The following is a 25,235-nucleotide window of genomic DNA, read 5'->3' on the forward strand; positions in this document are numbered from 1 at the left end:
TCCTCTGTTCATCAACAGTGTTAAGATTTGTGCCATAAACTCTGTATTCTGCCTTCCAGTTTGACCTTTAAAAGTGAATCACTTCCCACTTTTCCAGATTGAACTTCATCAGCCACTTCTCAGCCCAGCCCTGCATCCTACTAATATCCTGTTATAACCTATGACAACCTTCTTTACTATCCACAACACCACCAACCTTCATATCAACTGCAATTTTAACCCAGCCTTCCACTTCCTCATCCAAGTCATTTATAAAATTTACAAAGAGCAGGGGTCCCAGAACAGAACTCTATTGACCTCCAGGCAAAATACACTCCCTGTGCAACCAATCTCTGCTTTTTGTGGACAAGCCAATTCTGAATCCACACAACCAGGTTTCCATGGATCCCATACCTTCTGACTTTGCGTGAGACTACCATTGGGAACCTTGTCAGATGTCTTGCTAAAATCCATGTACAACACATTGACTGCTCTGCCTTCATCAATACGTTTTGTCACTTCCTCAAATCATGCAGTCAATCTCTGAAGTACAACTTGACCCTTACAGTCACATTGACTCCCTCATCAGATAATGCTTTTCCAAAAGCTTGTAAATCTTATCTCTCAGAATCCTCTCCAATAGTTTGCTCACCACTAACATAAGATTCATTAGTCTGTAATTCCCAGGATTATCCCTGTTACCTTTCTTGAACAAGGGAATAACATTTGCCACCCTCCAATCTTCTGACACTACATTTACGACCAGTGAGGATGCAAAGATTATTGTCAAAGGCACAGCAATCTCTTCTCTTGCTTCCTATAGTAACTTGAGATATATACTATTGGGCACCAGGGTCTTGCTATCATAATGTTTTTCAGAAGTTCCAGAACATCCTCTTTCTTAATGTCAACATTTACAGTATATCACCCTTTTGTACTCTGACCTCACATTCACCAAGATCCCTCCCACTGGTAATTACTGAAGCAAAGTATTCATCAAGTACCTCCCTTATCTCTTCTGACTCCAGCACATTTCCTCTTTTATCCCTGATTAGTCCTACCCACACTTTAGTCATCCTCTGGTTCTTCATGTATGTATAAAACACCTTGGGGGGGGGGTGTCTTAATCCTACTCACCAAAGCCTTCTAGTGCTCCTAAGTCCATTCTTTAAGATCTTTCCTGGCTACCTTGTAACTGTTCAGGGCCTTGTCTGATCCTTGCTTCCTAAACCTTAAGTATGCTTCTTTCTTTCTCTTGACTAGATATTCCACATCTCTTGTGGACCATAATTCTTTCACCCCACCATCCTTTCAATAGAACAAATTTCAAGTTCTTGTATATCAACATCAGAAGATCGATCTTGTGTTGGAACACATTGATGCAGTCACGAAGAAGGCACATCAGTGGCTTTACTTCCATTAGGAACTTGAGGAGATTTGGTTTGTCACCAAAGACTTGCAAACTTCTGCAGAAATGGCAAGCATTCTGACTGGTTGCATCACAGCTGATATAGTGTCTCCAGTGCACAGGATTGCAAGAGGCAGCAGGGCTATGTTGACTTAGCCAGCTCTTCATGAGTACAGCCCTCCCCAGCATCAAGAACATCTTCAAGAGGTAGTGGCTCAAGAAGGCATCATCCGTTATTAAAGAACTTCACCATCTGCGACATGCCTCTTTGCATAGCTACAATCGGGAAGGAGGTACTGGAGCCTGAAGAGGCACACACATTTTAGGAATAGCATCTTCTCTTCATAGAACATAGAACATAGAATAGTACAGCACAGTACAGGCCCTTCGGCCCACAATGTTGTGCCGACCCTCAAACCCTGCCTCCCATATAAGCCCCCACCTTAGATTCCTCCATATACCTGTCTAGTAGTCTCTTAAACTTCACTAATGTATCTGCCTCCACCACTGACTCAGGCAGTGCATTCCACGCACCAACCACTCTCTGAGTAAAAAACCTTCCTCTAATATCCCCCTTGAACTTCCCACCCCTTACCTTAAAGCCATGTCCTCTTGTATTGAGCAGTGGTGCCCTGGGGAAGAGGCACTGGCTATCCACTCTATCTATTCCTCTTATTATCTTGTACACCTCTATCATGTCTCCTCTCATCCTCCTTCTCTCCAAAGAGTAAAGCCCTTGCTCCCTTAATCTCTGATCGTAATGCATACTTCCTAAACCAGGCAGCATCCTGGTAAATCTCCTCTGTACCCTTTCCAATGCTTCCACATCCTTCCTATAGCGAGGTGACCAGAACTGGACACAATACTCCCAAGTGTGGCCTAACCAGAGTTTTATAGAGCTGCATCATTACATCGCGACTCTTAAACTTTATCCCTCGACTTATGAAAGCTAACACCCCATAAGCTTTCTTAACTACCCTATCCACCTGTGAGGCAACTTTCAGGGATCTGTGGACATGTACCCCGAGATCCCTCTGCTCCTCCACACTACCAAGTATCCTGCCATTTACTTTGTACTCTGCCTTGGAGTTTGTCCTTCCAAAGTGTACCACCTCACACTTCTGCGGGTTGAACTCCATCTGTCACTTCTCAGCCCACTTCTGCATCCTATCAATGTCTCTCTGCAATCTTTGACAATCCTCTACACTATCTACAACACCACCAACCTTTGTGTCGTCTGCAAACTTGCCAACCCACCCTTCTACCCCCACATCCAGGTCGTTAATAACAATCACGAAAAGTAGAGGTCCTAGAACAGATCCTTGTGGGACACCACTAGTCACAATCCTCCAATCTGAATGTACTCCCTCCACCACCACCCTCTGCCTTCTGCAGGCAAGCCAATTCTGTATCCACCTGGCCAAACTTCCCTGGATCCCATGCCTTCTAACTTTCTGAATAAGCCTACCATGTGGAACCTTGTCAAATGCCTTACTAAAATCCATATAGATCACATCCACTGCACTACCCTCATCTATATGCCTGGTCACCTCCTCAAAGAACTCTATCAGGCTTGTTAGACACGATCTGCCCTTCACAGAGCCATGCTGACTGTCCCTGATCAGACCATGATTCTCTAAATGCCTATAGATCCTATCTCTAAGAATCTTTTCCAACAGCTTTCCCATCATAGATGTAAGGCTCACTGGTCTATAATTACCCGGACTATCCCTACTACCTTTTTTGAATAAGGGAACAACATTGGCCTCCCTCCAATCCTCCGGTACCGTTCCCGTGGACAACGAGGACATAAAGATCCTAGCCAGAGGCTCAGCAATCTCTTCTCTCGCCTCATGGAGCAGCCTGGGGAATATTCCGTCAGGCCCCGGGGACTTATCTGTCCTAATGTATTTTAACAACTCCAACACCTCCTCTCCCTTAATATCAGCATGCTCCAGAACTTCAACCTCACTCATATTGTCCTCACCATCATCAAGTTCCCTTTCATTGGTGAATACCGAAGAGAAGTATTCATTGAGGACCTTGCTCACTTCCACAGCCTCCAGGCACATCTTCCCACCTTTATCTCTAATCAGTCCTACCTTCACTCCTGTCATCCTTTTTTTCTTCACATAATTGAAGAATGCTTTGGGGTTTTCCTTTACCCTACTCGCCAAGGCCTTCTCATGCCCCCTTCTTGCTCTTCTCAGCCCCTCCTTAAGCTCCTTTCATGCTTCCCTATATTCCCTATCTTCCTCCGTCAGATTTCTGAATAGTCATGACCACTACCTCGTTATTTGTTTTTCACATACTGTTTATTTATTTGTTTTGTAATTTGTGATGATTTTTATGTCTTGTCGTGTACTATTGATGCAAAACAAAAAAAATCGCTATATATATCGATAATTTGACTTTGATCCAGCACACTGTTTTTATTCACATCATTGCTGACTTTCTCTTTTTTAAAAGAGATATCGAGCCAATTGGATTAGAAAGATTGTTCTTAGAAGTAAATCAATAGGACTTTAATGCAAGCTTAAAAAGTGAGATTGATTTTTATGAAGCATTCATCAAGTGGCAATAAGAGTACTGTGCTGGTATTCTGAGTGCCTTTCTAAGTGGAAGCATTGAGCAAAGTATCACTAGGATTATACAGGAAAGAGGGATTATGTAGAAATGCTGAAGATATTAGGAGGAGCAGTTTTTGAGGACTAGTGTCGACCAGTCTGTAGTGAAAGTTAATGGTAATTTCAATAATTACAAAAAAATTACTTGCACCAATTGTTCAACAATCTTCTGCAGAGGGGAATCCGTGATTTTTAAGTTTATCAGCTGAAAGAAGGTTACACATTGTGCTTTTCTGCCAGGTAATTTAAATCTGTCAGAAATAAATTTTGACATGTGTGTTTGATTAGTTTACTTTTAATGTATTTGGAATCAAACTTATGGGCCATTATTTATTTATTCCTCTTCGTTAATGAAAGAAAGGCCCAAAAGTTATCATCTGGATTTGACCCAACTTTAATTTTTTTGTCCAGGGTTCCCATTAAATATTCTGTGCCTGCTACCTCATTTAATTCAACATTTTGATAACCCTACCCAATTCTGCAAGGAGACTGCTGACAGAATAGCAAAGGTATGTACCTAGTAATGAACTATTACTTAAATATTGGAATAATTAATGTCCATTATTCTTTAGAAAAGCTTCATGTTTAATAAATAATCGATTAGGCTTCATGCTCTGAATTAGTACAGATTTGTCTGTTGTGATGCCTTTTTTTTGGAAGAAAATTATTCAATAGGTCAAGTTAGACAATTTTAATGAAAAATCATAATGTATGCTGCAGAAACCTTCAGAAACCATCACTAAATTTGATGATATGTAAATTAATGTGTTATATTGTGCGGGAATGTGTGTTTGTCTACTTTGGAAGAATGAAGAAGCAAATTATTACTTAATTGCAGCGAATCAACAAAAGGATCAGAGTTGCTGGTGAACGCAGCAGGCCAGGCAGCATCTCTAGGAAGAGGTACAGTCGACATTTCAGGCCCAGACCCTTCGTCAGGACTAACTGAAGAAAGAGCTATTAAGAGATTTGAGAGGGGGAGGGGGAGATCCAAAATGATAGGAGAAGACAGGAGGGGGAGGGATGGAGCCAAGAGCTGGACGGGTGATTGGCAAAAGGGATATGAGAGGATCATGGGACAGGAGGCCCAGGGAGAAGGAAAAGGGGGAGGGGGAGGAAAACCCAGAGTATGGGCAAGGGGTATAGTCAGAGGGACAGAAGGAGAAAAAGGAGAGAGAGAGAGAAAGAATGTGTGTATATAAATAAATAACGGATGGGGTACGAGGGGGAGGTGGGGCATTAGCGAAAGTTAGAGAAGTCAATGTTCAGGCCATCAGGTTGGAGGCTACCCAGATGGGAGGAACAACACCTTATATTCCGTCTGGGTAGCCTCCAACCTGATGGCCTGAACATTGACTTCTCTAACTTCCGCTAATGCCTCACCTCTCCCTCGTACCCCATCCGTTATTTATATACACACATTCTTTCTCTCACTCTCCTTTTTTCTCCCTCTGTCCCTCTGACTTATACCCCTTGCCCATCCTCTGGTCCCCTCCCCCTTTTCCTTCTCCCTGGGCCTCCTGTCCCATGATCCTCTCGTATCCTTTTTGCCAATCACCTGTCCAGCTCTTGGCTCCATCCCTCCCCCTCCTGTCTTCTCCTATCATTTTGGATCTCCCCCTCCCCCTCCCACTTTTAAATCTCTTACTAGCTCTTTCTTCAGTTAGTCCTGACGAAGGGTCTCGGCCTGAAACATCTACTGTACCTCTTCCTGGAGATGCTGCCTGGCCTGCTGCATTCACCAGCAACTTTGATGTGTGTTGCTTGAATTTCCAGCATCTGCAGAATTCCTCGTGTTTGCAACAAAAAGACCTCTATGTTCCTGTACATGAAACCCGAAAAGTTAGCATATCAGTACAGCAAGTATTTGGGAAGGCTAATGGAATGATAGCCTTTATTGCAAGTGGTATGGAATATGAATGTTGAAATATTTTGGTGCAGTTTTTCAGGGTGGTCTCCATATTCATGGTTGATGTGCTTGCATCAAAGGCAATGCAGAGAAGCTTCACTGTGATTGATTCCTAGGATGAAAGTTTTGATATATGACGACAGAGATCTTGAAAACTGGGGTGCATAGTTTTAGAATAAGGATTTTGACCATTTCTGATAAAGGTGAAGATGACGAACCTTTGGAATTCTCTACCCTAGAGAACTTTGGAAATGAAGTCATTCAAATTGTTAAAGGCAAAGGTGATGCAATGTAACTACAAGGGATTGCAGGGGTGTCAGGAGGGAGTGAGAGAGTGATTACAAAGACAAGAATGGATCAGCCATGATATTGAAAGATGAAACAGGCTGGTGGGTCTGACAAGCTTCCTCCTTCCTGTTGCTCATATTGAAAAAATGTCAGTGTATTTGAAAACTGGTTCCAAAGTATCATAAATAGAATTGCTGAAAGCCTGTTAAAAGAAGGTGTCTCCTATTTTGTGAGAATGACAACAAAACCTAAATTTAGGATACACATTTGGTTGTTAAATGCACTTGCATTATTATAATAATGTTGCAAGGTTGTTTTTAAAAAATCATCATCATCTACAACTACAAAATAAATTCAGTGAAGTTGTGGACATTGTGATTCTGTGTTTACTTTTAAAAGTTTTTAAGCAAAAGGTAAAGGTAATTTCTGTACATAAAATGTTTTTTCCTTAAATAATTTATTATTTTCCCTAGGTTTGTGCAGAAGAAAAAACAGCCACACTTTCTAACCTGGCTCACATGATGAGCCTTTATAGCACACATAGTTATTCACGAGACTGTGCCAATTGGATTAATGTGGTTTGCCGATACCTCCATGATGCTTTCTCTGATATCACTCTTAACCTGGTCACTTATTTAGCTGAGGTAATTTTTGAAATTTATTTGTGATGTTAGTTTGTAGAGAGTAATTCAAAAAGGTTTAAATGTAGAGTTAGTTAAATTACATTTTGACTGGTGTTGGCCACGACCACAGTATTCTTTCTGAGGTAGAACTGATGATTTATAATGCAGCTATATTCCAGTTAATTGATAGATTCCCTGAGTTCTGATCTCTACCCTTTGTCCCTTCTTGGTAATTACCCATTTCATCCATCATCCAGTAGTCTCCCATCTTTCTGTTGTGATTTCAAACTGTATTGATCAAATTTCCACAGATCATAGCTTCTTGATCTGTACAGTTTCATCATAAAGGCTGAATACTAATATTTATCTGTACTTTAGTTGGGTAATGAAAAAAACTGTATTCTTGGATTCTAATCATTCTGCTAAGATTTCAGCTTCCTTTATTTATTATCCTACCATATTGGACTTATAGGTCAGTGAATATTGTGATACATCAAATGTGACTTGTGTGTCTTGCACTCTTTACTTTGGCATCATCACCATTCTGTGACACGGTTACAATTGCAACTCTCACTTCTACCACTAGATGGAGACACAATTTACCCCTGTAGCTGTATCTACACGGTAGTCAAGAAATGTGTTTTGCCCTGATTATGAACAAAGCTTCTAACGCTACAGTTGACTTATAATCAAATATGTGAAAACTGAATTTACAAAGTCTTAATATACCATTTATAGAACTGATGCTTGTGATATTTGCTCTGCTTGCATTTGGTGTTAATGGCAGTTAATTAAAATGGAGTTTATAAATGTGAGCATGATTAATTTTAGGGCATGAATGTACAGAGAATTAACTGCAAAATCATAACTTCTCTATGTCTGATGTCTCTCTTCAGTTATTAGAAAAGGGCCTAACGAGCATGCAGCAGTCATTATTACAAATTATATATAGCCTTTTGAGTCATATTGATTTGTCTGGAGCACCAGTAAAACAATTTAATTTGGAGATAATGAAGATCATTGGGAAATATGTGCAGGTGAGTTGTAATGAAGTAACATTATACTGATATTTATTTCATTAAAAGCTATGATTATTGTTTTTTTATAATAGGTAAGTGTAAGATAAAGGTATTTGAATGGACACAGTATATAGAATAAGATGGATGATCTCATAGTGCAGTTAGAGATTGGCAGGTATGACTTTGTCATCATTGAGTTGTGGCTGAAAGAAGATCATAGTTGGGAGTTTTACATCCAAGGATATACATTGTATCGAAAGGAAAGGCAGGTAGGCAGAAGGGGTAGAGTGGCTCTCTTGGTAATGGAAATCAAGCCCTTACAAAGAGGTGACATTTGGGTCAGAAGGTATACAATCCTTGTGGATAGAGTTAACTACAAGGGTAAAAAGGCACTGATGGGAGTTACTTTCAGACCTTTGAACCGAAGCCAGGATGTGGGATATAAATTACAATGGGAGATAGAAAAGGAATGTATTAAGGGCAATGATGCAAAAGTCCAGTGGAGTTTCAACATGTAGGCAGATTAAGAAAATCGGGTTGGTACTGGGTCCCAAGAGAGGGAATATGTAGAATGCCTATTAGATGTCTTTTTGTAGCAGCTTGTGGTTGTGGCCACTATGGGAAAGGCAATTCTGTCTTGGGTGTTATGTAATGAACCGAAATTGATTAGGGAGCTTATGGTAAAGGAACCCTTAGTAGGCAGTGACCATAATATGATGGATTTCACCCTGCAGTTGGAGAGGTTTAAGAACCCATGATTGCCGATTGCGTCGCCTCTGATCTGGGCCGACATTTACGTGCCGGGCGGCACCTAATTAATTAGCTTGTTTATTTCGGCTTTTTTCTTAAAGATGTGCTGGGTGCGTCCCGGCTACCGCTGCACCGCTGCATTCTTCGCAGCAATGTATTGGTCCGCGGCCCGGAGGTTGGGGACACTGTGCTAGAGAACTTGGACAGATTGGGAAAATGGGCAAAGAAGTGTTTAGAAGAATGAAGGGAGATCTAATTGAAACCTATCAAACGTTGAAAGGTCCAGGTAGAATGGATGTGGAGAGCATGTTTCCTCTACTTTGGGAGTCTGTGACCAGAGGGCACAGCCTCAGTATAGAGTGATAGCCATTTAAAACAGAAATGGGTAATACTTTCTTTAGCCAGATGGTGGTGAATCTGCGTAATTCATTGCCCCAAATGGCTGTGGAGGCCAAGACAGAGAGTATATTTAAAGTGGAGGTTTACAGGTTCATGATTAGTCAGGGTGTCAAAGGTTACGGGGAAAAGGCAGGAGAATGGGATTAAGACGGATAATAAATGAGCCCTGATGGAATAGTGGAGCAGACTCAATGGGCCAAATGATCTAATTCTGCTTCTGTGTCTTACGGTCTTATGATTATAAGTATTCATAACTACTGAAGCATATATTTTTAAAAAATGATCGTAGAATATCTTTACAATATCCAAATCAAGCTTTGAGATTTAAGCAGATTGTTGCAACCAAAGTAACAAAAAGCTTTCAGCCTCTGTCTGATACCTAGGGCATATAAAATAGAAAATGCTGGAAATATTCAGATCAGGCTACATCATGCGAGAGAAACAGCTACCTAGCAGAGATGTCCAAACAATTGAGCCTTTTGCTTAGTAGAATAAAAATCAGATTTCACAAAGTATATGCACACATTACCTCAGATTAAATACTGTTGAAATTGAAGTTTGTTGGGACAGTATTTAAATTACATCATTTCTTCATATTTAGAAACATAGAAAACCTGCAGCACAATACAGGCCTTCCAGCCCACAAAGTTGTGCCAAACATGTCCCTACCTTAGAAATTACTAGGCTTACCCATAGCCCTCTACTTTTCTAAGCTCCATGTACCTATCCAAAAGTCTCTTAAAAGACCCTATTGTATCTGCCTCCACCACCGTTGCCGGCAGCCCATTCCACGCACTGATCACTCTCTGAGTAAAAAACCTTACCCATGACATCTCCTTTGTACCCACTTCCCAGCACCTTAAACCTGTGTCCTCTTTGTGGCAACCATTTCAGCCCTCGGAAAAAGCCTCTGACTCTCCACACGATCAATGCCTCTCATCATCTTATACACCTCTATCAGGTCACCTCTCATCCTCCGTTGCTCCAAGGAGAAAAGGCCGAGTTCACTCAACCTATTCTCATAAGGCATGCTCCCCAATCCAGGCAACATCCTTGTAAATCTCCTCTGCACCCTTTCTATGGCTTCCACATCCTTCCTGTAGTGAGGCAACCATATCTGTGAACAGTCCTCCAAGTGGGGTGTGACCGGGGTCCTAAATAGCTGCAACATTACCTCTCAGCTCCTAAATTCAATTCCACGATTGATGAAGGCCAATACACCGTACATCTTCTTAATGACAGAGTCAACCTGCACAACTGCTTTGAGCGTGAACTCGGACCCCAAGATCCCGCTGATCCTCCACACTGCCAAGAGTCTTACCATTAATACTATATTCTGCCATTATATTTGACCTAACAAAATGAATCACTTCACACTTATCTGGGTTGAACTCCATCTGCCACTTCTCAGCCCAGTTTTGCATCTTATCAATGTCTTGCTGTAACCTCTCACAGCCCTCCATACTATCCACAACACCTCCAACCTTTGTGTCATCAGCAAACTTACTAACACATTCCTCCACTTCCTTATCCAAGTCATTTATAAAAATCACAAAGAGTAAGGGTCCCAGAGCAGATCCCTGAGGCACTCCACTGATGACTGACCTCCATGCAGAATATGACCCATCTACAACCACACTTTGGAGGCCCCATTTGCCTCCCAGGCACTAAGGGGTCAGACGATGACGACAACAACCACTCTCTTCCTTCTGTGGGCAAGCCAGTTCTGGACCCACAAAGCAATGTCCCCTTGGATCCCATGCCTCCTTACTTTCTCAATAAGCCTTGCATGGGGTACCTTATCAAATGCCTTGCTGTAATCCATATACACTATATCTACTGCTCTTCCTTCATCAACGTGTTTAGTCACATCCTCAAAAAATTCAATCAGGCTCGTAAGGCACAACCTACCCTTGTCAAAGCCAGACACAAGGAAATCCACAGATGCTGAGAATTCAAGCAACACACACAAAAAATGCTGGTGAACGCAGCAGGCGAGGCAGCATCTAAAGGAAGAGGTACAGTCGACTTTTCGGGCTAGGACCCTTCGTCAGGACTAACTGAAAGAAGAGATAGAGATTTGTAAGTGGAAGGAGGAGGGGGAGATCCAAAATGATAGGAAAAGACAGGGGTGGAGGGGTGGATCTAAGAGCTGGAAAGTTGATTAGCAAAGGGGATACCAGGCTGGAGAAGGGAGAGAATCATGGGACGGGAGGCCTAGGGAGAAAGAGAAGGGGGGGAGGGGAGCCTGGAGGGTGGAGAGCAGGCAAGGAGTTATAGTGAGAGGGACAGGGAGAGAAAAAAAAAGGGGGGAAAAATAAAAAACAAACTTTAAAAAATAAATAAACAAGTAAGGAATGGGGTGTGAAGGGGAGGAGGGGCATTAACGAAAGTTAGAGAAGTCAATATTCATGCCATCAGGTCGGAGGCTACCCAGACAGAATATAAGGTGTTGTTCCTCCAACCTGAGTGTGGCTTTATAAGGCCTATCCACGGCCTCCTCTACTGTCAAGATGAAGCCTCACTCAGGTTGGAGGAACAACACCTTATATTCCGTCTGGGTAGCCTCCAACCTGATGGCGTGAACACTGACTTCTCTAACTTCCGTTAATGCCCCCCCCCCACCTTCACACCCCATCCCTAATTTGTTAATTTACTTTTTAAAAAATTTCCCCCCTTTTTCTCTTCTTTCTTCCTGTGTCCCTCTCACTATAACTCTTTGCCTGCTCTCCATGCTCCCCTCCCCCCTTCTTTTTCTCCCCAGGCTTCCTGTCCCACGATCCACTCCCTTCTCCAGCCTGGTATCCCTTTTGCCAATCAACTTTCCAGCTCTTAGATCCACCCCTCCCCTCCTGTCTTCTCCTATCATTTTAGATCTCCTCCTCCCCCTCCCACTTGCAAATCTCTTGCTTTCGCTTCTTTCAGTTAGTCCTGACGAAGGGTCTCAGCCCGAAACGTCGACTGTACTTCTTCCTTTAGATGCTGCCTGGCCTGCTGTGTTCACTTGACAAAGCCATGCTGACTATTCCTAATCATATTATACCTCTCCAAATGTTCATAAATCCTGCCTCTCAGAATCTTCTCCATCAACTTACCGACCACTGAGGTAAGACTCGCTGGTCTATAAATTTCCTGGGCTATCTCTACTCCCTTTCTTGAATAAAGGAACAACATCCTCAACCCTCCAATCCTCTGGAACCTCTCCTGTCCCCATTGATGATGCAAAGATCATCGCCAGAGGCTCAGCAATCACCTCCCTTGTCTCCTACAGTAGCCTGGGGTACATCTCATCCGGTCCCGGCGACTTACCCAACTTGATGTTTTCCAAAAGCTCTAGCACATCCTCTTTCTTAATATCTACATGATCAAGCTTTTTAGTCTGCTGCAAATCATCACTACAATCACCAAGATCCTTTTTCATAGTGAATACTGAAGAAAGTATATATAAAGTACCTCTGCTGTTTCCTCCAGTTCCATACATACTTTCCCACTGTCACACTTGATAGGTCATATTCTTTCACGTCTTATCCTCTTTCTCTTCACGTACTTGTAGAATGCCTTGGGGTTTTCCTTAATCCTGCCCGTCAAGGCCTTCTCATGGCCCCTTCTGGCTCTCTTGATTTCCTTCTTAAGCTCCTTCCTATTAGCCTTATAATCTTCTAGATCTCTAACATTAACATTTTGTTGTATAATGTGTTCAGTAAATAATGGTTTGAGGAGGTGGCCATTTCAAAATGCTTATTTTTAGAATATGTCTTAACATTTAATTTCATTCTTGACATTTTAGGAGTTTTAGTTCAGGCTAGTTCATACACAAGTTCTTTTATTCTTTTATTGAATCCCGGAGTCCTCAAAGGATGGCAACACGAGTTGTTGCATTTGGAATAAACCTGCACCATGTGGATAAAATATCTGAGACATGAATCAAGACAATTACCTTTATGTATAGTGCTCTTTCCCAATATGCATTTATTACCTCAGGATGACTTCAAGTCAGTGTTCCTGTTAATGGAGGGAACAGTATAAACCAAAAACTTACAATTCATGATATGTACCTCAAAGGGGATTTTACTTTTTTCTTTGATTTGTTTTCATCGATTTAACATTTTGAATACAGTGAGCTTCAAGCTGGTAGAAGGAAGAAATAAAACGTTTTCAATATAAAATATTACTTCTTATGCTTTTGTTAATCTTGGCACTGAAATATAAATAGTTAAAACTACCTAGCATTTTTAGAAAATACTTTTCGAAGAATCTGTGAATAATTAGATGAGAAGATGTGTGTCTGAGAAAGTATTTATCTTGATAGCAAGGCACTTTAATTATTTATTGTTATCTGGAGGGTCTTGTCAGTGCAGTGGCCATTATAGTAAGTTCTGGAATGTTTATGTCCATTCTGTTCGTACTTGTCTTCCTAGTCATAATCATTTAACCCTAAAAGGACTTGGATGGAATTGCAGCTGTCAGTTAAGTGTGTGCATTTGCCTAAAAGAATAATAAATTACATGGCTCATGGCTGTAGACATTGCAAAGGCAAAAATTCAAGGTTTGCAATACTAACACAAGGAAACATTGATTACAGGAAAAATGATAGAAATATACTTAGAGCTGGTTTTCAAATCAGATGGCATATGTGGGAGAAATTTATGTCTATTTAGTTGAAGAAATAGAGCCATGTCTTCTATATATTTTTCTTTGGGGATATTCATTAAACTTGGAAATATAAAAGCATAATTAAAAATAATGTTTCTGGAATTGCACATAATGTACAATTTCACCTGGTCCCTCAACATCATCTCTTTGGTCAAGAAAGCACAACAGCATATCCATTTCCTGAGGAGATTGAGGTGAGCAAGGCTATCCCCACCCCAGCCTGGCCATTCGAACCAATTTTTACAGGGGCACTATTGGGAGTGTTCTGACCAGGTGCATCATCATCTAGTATGGGAGTTACAAGGCATTTGTACACAAGTCCCTACAAAGGATTGTGGACACTGCTGAGAGGATCATCTGGGTTTCACTTCCACCCATCAGAGATATTTATCCAGAGCCCTGCAACTGCAAGATTCTCAGCATTTTCAATTATCCCTCCCATCCATCCAAAAATCTCTTTGACGCTCTACCATCAGGCAAGAGATACTATAACATTAGGATAAGAACTGTTAGGATGGGAAACAGCTTCTGCCCCCAGGGGTAGATTGCTGAACTCCCTGTCACCACCCAGATCTCACCATGTATGAAATGCTAATTGATTTATACTGTTTACTTTTCAACTTGTGATGTCAAAGCACCTTATTATTTGTAAATTTATTTGTGGTATATTACTTTATGTGTTGTGTGTGTGTAAGTTATATATTAGTGTGTTGTGCACCTTGGCCTGGAGGAACTTTGGCAGTAAACGTGTATGGTTGAATGACAATAAACTGAACTTGAACTGGACCTTGAAATGTGTTCCATTTAAAAACTGATGGAAAAATCAACCAATTTTAGTTATTGATCATGGAGTAGGTCAGTTTTCTTTGCCTGATTGTTGCTGCGATGGGAACATTAACATTATTTTTAGATCCACTCAAGGTATCAATATGAAGTGGAGGATATAGTTCAGAGAGTCCATGCTCTTGTGCCAAAATCAAGAAAGGCCACATTCCCTTTAAACAAAATCATTGAGAGGCTGAGCTGGTTTTGAAGAGATATTAGAACATAGAACATAGTACAGTGCAGTACAGCCCCTTCAGCCCACCATGTGATGCTGACCATTTCACTTAATTTAAGATCACTCTAGCCTTCCCATCCACATAGCTGTCCATGTTTCTTTCATCCATAAGCCTATCGGAGATTTCCTTGTTGTATCTGCCTCTTAATACCACCCCTGATAGTGCACCTACCACACTGTGTATTTAAAAAAAAATGCACCTTCCTCTGACATCTCACCTATACACCTTAAAAGTTATGCCTCCTCATATTAGCTATTTCCACCCTGGGAAAATGTCTCTGGCTGTCCACTCTATCAATGCCTCTTATCGTTTTGTTGTCAATTCTCGTCCTTCTCCTCTTCAAAGAGAAAAGCCCCAGCTCACTCTGCCTATCTTCTACGCTCGCTTTGACCATCAAAACATGGAGGAACCATCACAAACTCCCACAGCCCTCAACGATCCTGCGATTTCAAATTCTGAGGCTAGTGTGGGAGCATCCTTCAGGAGGGTGAACCCACATAAAGCATCCGGCTCAGATGGGGTACCTGGCCGAGTCTAAAGACCTGTATTAATCAACTGGCAGGAGTGTTTGCTGAGATCTTTAACCTTTCACTTTGGCAGTCTGAGGCTTCAATTATACCGGTGTCTAAGAAGAATGCGGTTACCTACCTCATTGACTATAATCCAGTAGCACTTGCACCCACAGTGATAAAGTGCTATAGGAGGTTGATGATGAAATATATGAACTGCCTGAGAAGGGACTTGGATCCACTTCAATTTGCCTACCGGCACAATGAGGCCACAGCAGGCTCTTCACTCAACCGTGGAACATCTGGACAACAAAGATGCATATATCAGGATGCTCTTTGTCACCTACAGCTTGGCATTTAATACTACCATCCCCTCAAAGTTAATCAATAATCTTCAAAAGAAAATAGGCCATGATACTTCCTTGTGCAATTGGACCTTTGCTTTCCTCACTTGCAAACCCCACCCCTCCAGTCAATTCAGACTGCCAACAACAATCTCAATCAGCACAGGTGCGCCACAAAGCTGCGTGCTTCACTCCTTGTTCTACTCACTTTACACTTGTGACAGCTCCAGTACAGTGCCATATTTAAGTTTGCCACTGTCATAGACCGAATCAAAGATGATGACAATGAGGATATGGGAAGGAGATTGAAAATCTGGCTGAGTGGTGCGATAACAACAACCAGTGTCAGCAAGATTAAGGAGCTAATTATTGACTTCAGGAGGAGGAAACCAAGATCCGTGAGCCAGCCCTCATCAGGGGAATCAGAGGTGGAGAGGGTAACCAACTTCAAATTCCTACGTATTATCATATGTAAATTACTACGTCCTGGGCCAAGCATGTAGGTGCAATTATGAAGAAAGCACGACAGCACCTCTGCTTCCTTAGAAGTTAGCAAATACTCGGCATGACTTCTAATACTTTGACCCAAACTTCAATATATATCCAACAAAATGTAGTGGATATGGCCCAGTCTATCATGGGTAAAGCCCTCCCAATCACTGAGCACAGCTGCATGGAGTGCTGTCACATGAAAGTATCCATCATCAGTGATCCCACCACCCAGGTCATGCTTTCTTCTCGCTTCTCCCATCAGGAAGAAGGTGCAGGAGCCTGAGCATTCACACTATCGGGTTCAGGAACAATTACCACTCAACATGACTCTCTTGAACGAGAGGGGATAACTTCACTGAACTTCACTTGCCATACCACTGAAATGTTCCCACAAACTATGGACTCACTTTCAAGGACTCTTCATCTCATGTTCATGATATTTATTGCTTATTTATTTGTTATTATTATTTCTTTATTTTTTGTATTCTCTTTTACACACTGGTTGCCTGCCCTTTTGATGCGGTCTTTCATTGATTCTGCTATGGTTATTAGAGTTATTGTGTTTGCCTGCAAGAAAATGAATCTCAGTGTTTTATATGGTGACATGTATATACCTTGATATTTACTTTGAAATATCCTCATAAGAAATGCTGTGTAATCCAGGTAGAAATCTCTTCTGTACACTTTCTAAACTTTCACATCCTTCCTATAATGAGGGGACTAGAACTGAACACAATATTTCAAGTGTGGTCTAACCAGAGTTTTATAGTGCTGCAACATTACCTCATGGCTGTTGAACTTGATCTCTGGACATTGAAGGCTAACACACTATACACCTTCGTAGCCACTTTATCAACTTGAACTGCAACTTTGAGGGACCTTTGGATGTGGACCCCAAGATCACTCTGTTCCTCGGTATTGTTACGAATTCTGTCATTAGCCCTGTATTCTGCTTTTAAGTTTGACTTTCCAAAGGTTATCACTTCCCTTTCACTTCGGAAAGTCGAACTTCAAGGCAAAATACATGGTTAATTCAGGTATTTTGTCGGAAGTTTGACAACATAACAAGTAATGAACAATACATGGTGATCAGGAAAGGAGAGGGAAAAGAATGGGTAAATGCTTTCTTTGAAGGAAAACTGAAGAGCCATTCTCAAAAACAAAGTGTCAGGTAAACTATTTTTTGGAAATTTGATAAATTTAACACTCTTGTGTTGCAGTCTTGTGGTTCATGTTCAGTGTAGTATTTTACCATTACCTATGGGCAGTTGCGGCAGACCAATGAAGTTGACTGTGTCAATATGTAGAATGATTGTTTTATTTATGTTATTTAGAGTCCATACTGGAAAGAGGCACTTAACATTCTGAAATTGGTAGTGTCTCGATCAGCTAGTCTTGTTGTACCAGATGAAGCACATAGAACAAATTATGGAGTTGATTCATCTTCATCTCCTGAAATTTCCTTCACGAAAATTTGGAACAATGCTTCAAAGGAACTGCCTGGAAGGACTCTAGATTTCCATTTTGATATCACTGAGGTATGTAACTGAAAAATTTGCCTATTGCTAATATAATAAATTGAAACTGAACCCTGAAGTAGCTGTTTGTTGGTCTGAAATCATAGTTTTCCTGTATAATCTATTCTGTTTCTTCTTGTATTCTACAGCATTACAGCACACTTTTAAATCTGAATCTAATTTTTACCCATGTATCTTGTTTGTAGATGTTTATAAGACTTTCTGCGAAAATGTGAATGATTGTTATTCAATAGAGCAACGAAAGTTAATCAGAGTCATTCTGTGCACAAGTGCAAACACGAGGAAATCTGCAGATGCTGGAAAATCAAGCAACACAAATAAAAAATGCTGGTGAATGCAGCAGGCCGGGCAGCATCTATAGGAAGAGGTACAGTCGACGTTCCGGGCCAAGACGTCGACTGTACCTCTTCCTATAGATGCTGCTTGGCCTGCTGCGTTCACCAGCATTTTTTGTGTGTGCTGCTCACAAGTGGATGCTTTATTTTTGCCAGACTGACCTCTATGATGCAGAAATTGATGGCCAGCTCTTTGATACCATCTCATTGGATGTGATGTTCAATCCAACTCCTTCCTACCCCCCGACCAAATCAGTATTTTAGAACCATTCCCTCTATGATGCATCAATGCACTCTTTAATTTCCACCCATGTCCTCTCTACCTTTTACAGAACCCAAACATAACTTTCAATTTAGTCTGTGAAATTTGGTGTTTATGATGTGATCTCTTCTGCACTGGGGAAAAAATAGAGTATTGAATGACTACTCTACTGATCGCATTCATTCAATATGACCTCTGAGATTTCAGGTGTCTGCCACTTTAGTTCACCATCGCACATCTGTTCTGTCTTTGGTCTCTTATACTCTTCCAACAAGTCCCAACTTAAGCCAGAGGAGCAGTGTTAGATCTCCTAACTTGATTCATTATAGTACTCAGGGTAAACACAGAATATAAATTCTATTTCAGATAGTCAGACCCATTCTGAAAGGTTATCAAAATGAAATGTTAATTCTGTCTTTTTTTCTTCACAGATGCTGCCTGACTTAGTACTTTTTGTTATAATTTAAGATATGTTTTTCTTTTTCAATGTGTTTGAAGCATTTTTTTTTGTTAACCTTGTCTCCCCATATTTTTATTCTTCTCATCTACATTTCCTTCAATATATTCTTTCAGCCAGTATCACAACCATTCAGTCTCTCTTGCTGTCCCTTCAACTATGGACATTGCAATTGTTTCCTTCACTCCACCACATCGCTCCCCACATCTCAGCATTGAGACATTTCAATTTGAACTCCCTGGGTCTGATGAAAGGTCATTGTCAAGAAGGGTTGTCCAGTTTCTCTCTGCACAGTTGCTGCCTGACCTCTGAATCTTTGCAGTAGTTTCTCTTTTTACTGCAGATGCATTGTGCTGGTTTACTTTATGATCATTTTGATTTCAACAGACACCAATTATAGGACAGAAATATGGCGATCAACACAGTGCTGCGTGCAGAAACGGAAAACCAAAAGTCATTGCTGTCACTCGAAGCACTTCTTCCACATCATCAGGTTCCAACTCAAATGCCTTAGTGCCAGTCAGCTGGAAGAGGCCACAACTATCCCAGGTACGTTAGACTCCACTCAAAGTTTGGTCTAGATAAATTATTTCTTCTTAAAGCCAATGTGTTAGTAATAAGAGTTGACCATAGTGTTTATGAATATAATGATGACTAAATAGTAATTCCACTAGACACAGTATTAAGTGTCTAAGCACATTTCCATTTTCGATAATGCCAGTCCCAGGGAGATGGTGCTAAAGATAAGACTGGAGTACTCAAAACAATATTCAGTAAGAAATGTTATGGAGTATTACAGCACAGGATTAGTCTCTTCAGCATGTGCTGTCCATACTCACCTTTTTTGGTTTAACTGCACTAATCCCATTTGTCCAATTTGGGCCACGTTCTTCATTTCAAGTGTCTGTCTAAATCCCTCTTAAACGTAGTAATTCTATCTGATTACGTCATCTCCCCTAGCCGCGATTATATATTCCAATATGAACCATTCTCTCTTACCACATACATTAGATTGCCATTAATCTATGCTCTCTTGTTTTGCATACTCCTACCATGGGTAAAAGATGTTGACTTTCTACCTTATCTTTGCCTCTCATAATCTTGTGTATTTCTATCAGGTCACCCTTTCCCTCCTTTACTCCAGGATAAAGAAGGCCAGCCTATCTAATGTGTCCCCGTATCTAAAGTGGCTTAATCTAAGCTAGAAGGGCCGAGATGGCCTGTTTCTGTGCTGTAATTGTTATATGGTTTTAAGCTGGATCATGGTGATTCTCTGTGTGCTCACTCCAGAATAATCTGTGCCAAGTGGATTATCTATTTTGGCTTCCTCCTAAGGTCCCCACCATCACAATTGCCAGTCTTCAGCTAACTTAATTCCCTCTACAAGAGATGAAGAAATGGCCGAGAGTACAGTATACAGCAAAGGTTAAGGGAGCAGACAATGTACCATATTAGTTCTGAAGTCATTTACTCCTGCTTCATCAGAGATCTTCTTTCTGTTGCAGGATTGAACGAAGCTTAATTTCATTTAAAATTCTCAGCAAATGAAGCAGTCAGTGACTGCTTGCTGCAGCGCATTTACTAGATTCAATCAGGAGCAGATAAGTGGCAAGTAATAATGCACAATAGAGTTATATTCAACATGCAACTTTGGCAGAGTGTACACCATGAACATCTTGGAGTCACTATAGATCAAAAGCTGAACTGGATCACTGCATAAGTATTGTGGCTATAAGAACAATTGAGTGGTTGGATATCTTGCGCTAACATGCCTCTGACAACTCTCAATAACCCAGTACCATGCATCTTGCTTAATTGGCGCCCATTATTGGCCGTGAACATTTACTTATTTTGCTGCCAGTGTGTAGTGCCTCCAGCATGTGCCATCTACAAAAATCACTGCATTTACCGAACTAAACCCAGTAAACTCATTCCACTGTCATTAAGAAGGAAAAGGGCAGTAGTTTCCAGGGAAAACCATCAAGTGTAAGGCTCCTTGTCATTCCAGGGTGTAAATCCTGGGATTCTCTACCCAGCATCACTATCAAAGTATCTTAAACAGAAATACTGCAATACTTCCAGAAGGTGATTGACCAATTCCTTCTTACAGGCAATTAGGCAATAAATGCTGGTCTTGCCAACCATCCAGTGATCATGATAAATGAATATATTGCAAAAAATTTATATTTATCAAGTTCCTTCTACTCTCTTCCAGGCTAGTAGGATACAGTAGATAACCATTCATATCAAATTAATCTGGAATGTGCCATTCTAAATTATTTGTGTAATAATACCATAAAATGTATACACAAAATAGTTATTTATATTAAGGGAATAGAAGTCCCTTAATAAGAATAATTATCTTGTGTAAAATGGATGAATTTTGTCTGCTCAGTAGAATTAGTGACTCGCATAGTCATATATATGTAATATTGCAGTTAAAATAAGTAGACTTGATGGGGAATAATTAGAGATTAATAATGCCAGCTGTTCTTGGCTTACTTAAAAATAAACACTGTAGTTTAACTTTGTGATTTAATTTGTGGAATCAATAATTACTTTAAAGTATAGTTAGAGAGCCCTTACTTATAGATAGAAGTCAAATACTTGCGTATCTCAGCTCTAGCAGAGATATCTGGGAAGGAATAAGGAGCATGGTCGGACATGAGGTGACTCATGATGACCTGAAAATGGACATAAAATTATCTTGAAATAAAGTAATATTTTTGTCTCACAAACAAGAGAAAATCTGGAGATGCTGGAAATACAAGCAACAGTCAGCCTACTTTTTCAAAATTTCGGGTTGGGGATTAAATCTGTTCATTTTCAAAATGCATGTAACCCGATCAGATATATTTTTTGAGGAAAACACACACACGCACACACACACACACACACACTCTCTCTCTCTCTCTCTCTCTCTCTCTCTCTCTCTCTCTCCCTCTCTCCCTCTCTCTCTCCCTCTCTCCCTCTCTCCCTCTCTCCCTCTCTCCCTCTCTCCCTCTCTCGCTCCCTCTCTCCCTCTCTCCCTCTCTCCCTCTCTCCCTCTCTCCCTCTCTCCCTCTCTCCCTCTCTCCCTCTCTCCCTCTCTCGCTCTCTCTCCCTATCTATCTATTAAAAAAAAACAGAAATACTATATATTTAAAACAGTGAAGTAGTGTCCAAGGGTTCAGTGTCCATTTAGGAATCAGATGGCAGAGGGGAAGAAGCTGTTCCTGAATTGCTGAGAGTGTGTCTTCAGGCTTCTGTACCTCTTACCCAGTGGCAACAGCAGAAAAGGAAATGCTCTGGGTGCTGGAGGTCCTTAATGATGGACGCAGACTTTCTGAGACACCGATCCTTGAAGATGTCCTGAGTACTTTGTAGGCGAGTACCCAAGATGGAGCTGACTAAATTTACAATCTTCTTTCGGTCCTGTGCATCCCTGAGGTGCACCAGTGTTGATCATCAGCGTGGAGGAGATGTTATCACCAATCCACACAGGTTGTTGCTATGGCACAACTTCACTGGTTGGCATATCTCACTCCTGTATGCCCCTCTTGTCACCACTAAGTTTCTAGCAACAATGGTTGTATCGTCAGCAAATTTATAGATGGTATTTGAGCTATGCCTAGGCACACAATCATGCGATTGTAGAGAACAGAGCACTGGGCTAAGCACACACCCCTGATGTGTGCCAGTGTTGATTGTCAGCAAGGAGGATATGTACAGACTGTGGTCTTCCGGTTAGGAAGTTGAGGATCCAATTGCAGAGGGAGGTACAGAGGCCCAGGTTTTACAACTTCTCAATCAGGATTGTAGGAACGATCGTATTAAATGCTGAGCTATAGTCGATGAACAGCATCCTGACATAGGTATTTGTGTTGTTCAGGTGGTCTAAAGCCGTGTGAAGAGCCATTGAGAATGCAGCTGTACTTGACCTATTGTGGCGATAGGCAAATTGCAGTGGGTCCAGGTCCTTCCTGAGGCAGGAGTTCATCCTAGTCATGACGAACCTCCCAAAGCATTTCTTGTGAGTGCTGCTGGACAACAGTCATTAAGGCAGCCCACATTATTCTTCTTCGGCACTGGCATAATTGTTGCCTTTTTGAAGCGAGTGGGAACTTCCGCCTACATACATATATACATATACACCTTCGTAATTCGGGATTGTTGACCTCATCCTTATGAATGGGGTTGCATTTATCCCTAACAAAGTTGAGAGGAGCCAGACACAGTTTGTGTTCGGCCTTTTTCTAAAGTACTTCTGATCTGAATGCTGGCGTCTTGTCATCTATTTTATCTCCATCTTCCATATTTTAAGCACTTGGGCACAGAAATTAAAGATGTGAGTGCACGATAGCCAGCTGTTCTCAACAAAATTGCTGGATAAAGGTAAGAGCAATCTAGTCCATTAAAAGCTTGGTGTACTTGGAATTAGTAATGGTTTGTTAACAAAATCTTGTACTTTTTTAACTTCTGTGATCTCTTGAAACTTTTGTACTTTTATTTTAGAGAAGAACAAGAGAGAAATTAATGAATGTCCTCTCACTTTGTGGTCAAGAAGTTGGTCTCCCAAAGAACCCATCGGTAGGTTAAATCTCTTTTTTTACTTAAGGAATATTTCTAGTTTGGTGAGCAGTGAAAAAGCTACGAAAATACCTCATCATTGACAAATTAATACATTTGGAGAAAGATGGAAGAAGTCATCTCCAGTTCAGTTTTGTTGAAATTGTATCATATCTTACTGATCCATTGTATTCTCTTATGGAATAGTAGCAAGGAGAGAATTAATATGTGTTCCATTTGTTACACTGAGGACTTAAAAATAAAATTGATAACATACTCCTAAACAGACATGTAGATGAGCAAAAGTACAGGTTGTTAAAGGAATAGTAGTAACTAAGGTGGGTAATTTGTTCAAAAGGCAGCTGGTGATTGTCAAAATTAATTTTTGACTAGAGAATAGTATAGAGCACTACAGCACAGAAAAACAGGCTCTTTGGCCCATCTGTTTTATGCCAGCCTGCTCTTCTGCTTAGTCCCATCTACCTGCCCTCCATAGCTTTCTCATCCATATACTGTACCTATCCAAACATCTCTTTAAATATTATGATTGAATTCACATGTACCACTTCCGCTGGCAGCTCATTTCCAGCTCACACCACCTTCTGAATGAAGAAGCTCACCCTCAGATTTTGCATAAATGTTTTACTATTCACCTAAAACTATGACTTCTAGTACAAGTCTTACCCAAATTGAGGGAGAAAAGCCCGCAAACATTCATATTCCTATCTATATCCTTCATAATTTTGTGTACTTCTGTAAGATCTTCCCTCATTCTCCTTTGCTGTAGGGAATATCATCCTAACCTGTTCAGTCTTTCCCTATAATTCAACTCTTTGAGTCTCAGCAACATAGTGTAAATTTACTCTGCGCTCTTTCAAAGGTATTGATATCTTTCCTGTAAGTAGGTGAACAGAGTTGCAAACATTCATTCAGGTGAACAGGATAACTTTAGGGAAAGATTTAAAAAGCAATACTAAAATACAGTAGTTCTTTTGAAGAGCTGATATTTGAACTGCAGATAAAATTCTTTGAAGGTTTCCATTTCCCATTTCCCACAGTATTCATGTGCAATTTCAAAAGTATATAGTAGTGATGCACCAAAACCACTCTGGCCTGATTCTCACCATGCATCCCAACATGCCTGCTTTCAAAATTACTTTCTTCACTGAAAACAATGTGTCAATTCCCATATCGGAATCTTTCATTGTTTACCTTTTTATTCTTCCTTCGAGTAGGTATTATTTTGCATTTGTCAGTATTGAATTTGAGGTTTGTCATTTATTTATTTAGAGATGCAGCTCAGTAACAGGACCTTCCAATACAATGAGCCACTGTCACCCAATTATACGCATGTGACCAAGTCATATGTCTTTGGAATGTGGTAGGAAACTAAAGCACCTGGAGGAAGTGCACATGATAACAGGGAGAATGGACAAACTCCTTACAGGCTGCGGTGGGAGTTGAACCCAGGTCACTGGTGCTGTAAAGATATTTTTAACCACTGTGCTGCCGTGCCCCCAATACCAATTTATATTGCCAATCTAAACACACTACGACTCACTCTCCGCTCCATATTTTTTCCCACACCCCAGGTCACTTATGTAAATATAAGTCCAGATACTCCGACAGCTGCAGTTGAAATACTTGTCACTGATGTCATGCTCTACCGCTTTTTCTCATTTTCTTACTTAATCCAAATTAGTAATTCAGTCTCACATTTTCCCTTTGATATCCCTGATTATTAGTTTAATTTAAACTGCTTAAGGTGGAACTTAAGTCATGTACCTTCTGGAAGCTTAAGCAAACCATAGTAAAGGATTTTCCATTTCTTCAAATTTAAGATTCAACATTTTTTATCAAAATATATTTGCAGTATACAACCCTGAAATTAGTCTTCTCCACAGTCACGAAACAAAGAAGAACCATGGAACCAACCTGTTCAAAGAAAAATATCAAATACCAAACCCCCTTCCCCTCCAGCACAAATAGCAACCAAAAAAAGTGAAAACATGGAATATAAAACACAAAATCAAA

General features: G+C 40.7%; 1 protein-coding gene across 17 annotated transcripts in view; it reads left to right on the forward strand.

Annotated features, from left to right (window-relative positions):
* Positions 1-25,235, forward strand: part of fryl (furry homolog, like) — a 376,544-nt gene that overhangs the window by 291,842 nt on the left and 59,467 nt on the right. For all 17 annotated transcript variants that reach the window (XM_063043177.1, XM_063043178.1, XM_063043163.1 and 14 more), the window contains 6 exons: positions 4,426-4,523; positions 6,685-6,855; positions 7,731-7,871; positions 17,396-17,599; positions 19,041-19,202; positions 23,148-23,222. In XM_063043177.1, coding sequence (XP_062899247.1) covers positions 4,426-4,523; positions 6,685-6,855; positions 7,731-7,871; positions 17,396-17,599; positions 19,041-19,202; positions 23,148-23,222 — 851 coding nt within the window. The remainder of the gene's footprint in view (positions 1-4,425; positions 4,524-6,684; positions 6,856-7,730; positions 7,872-17,395; positions 17,600-19,040; positions 19,203-23,147; positions 23,223-25,235) is intronic.

This window comes from Mobula hypostoma, chromosome 3 (assembly GCF_963921235.1).
Source record: "Mobula hypostoma chromosome 3, sMobHyp1.1, whole genome shotgun sequence".
NCBI classification, from domain to species: Eukaryota; Metazoa; Chordata; class Chondrichthyes; order Myliobatiformes; family Myliobatidae; genus Mobula; species Mobula hypostoma.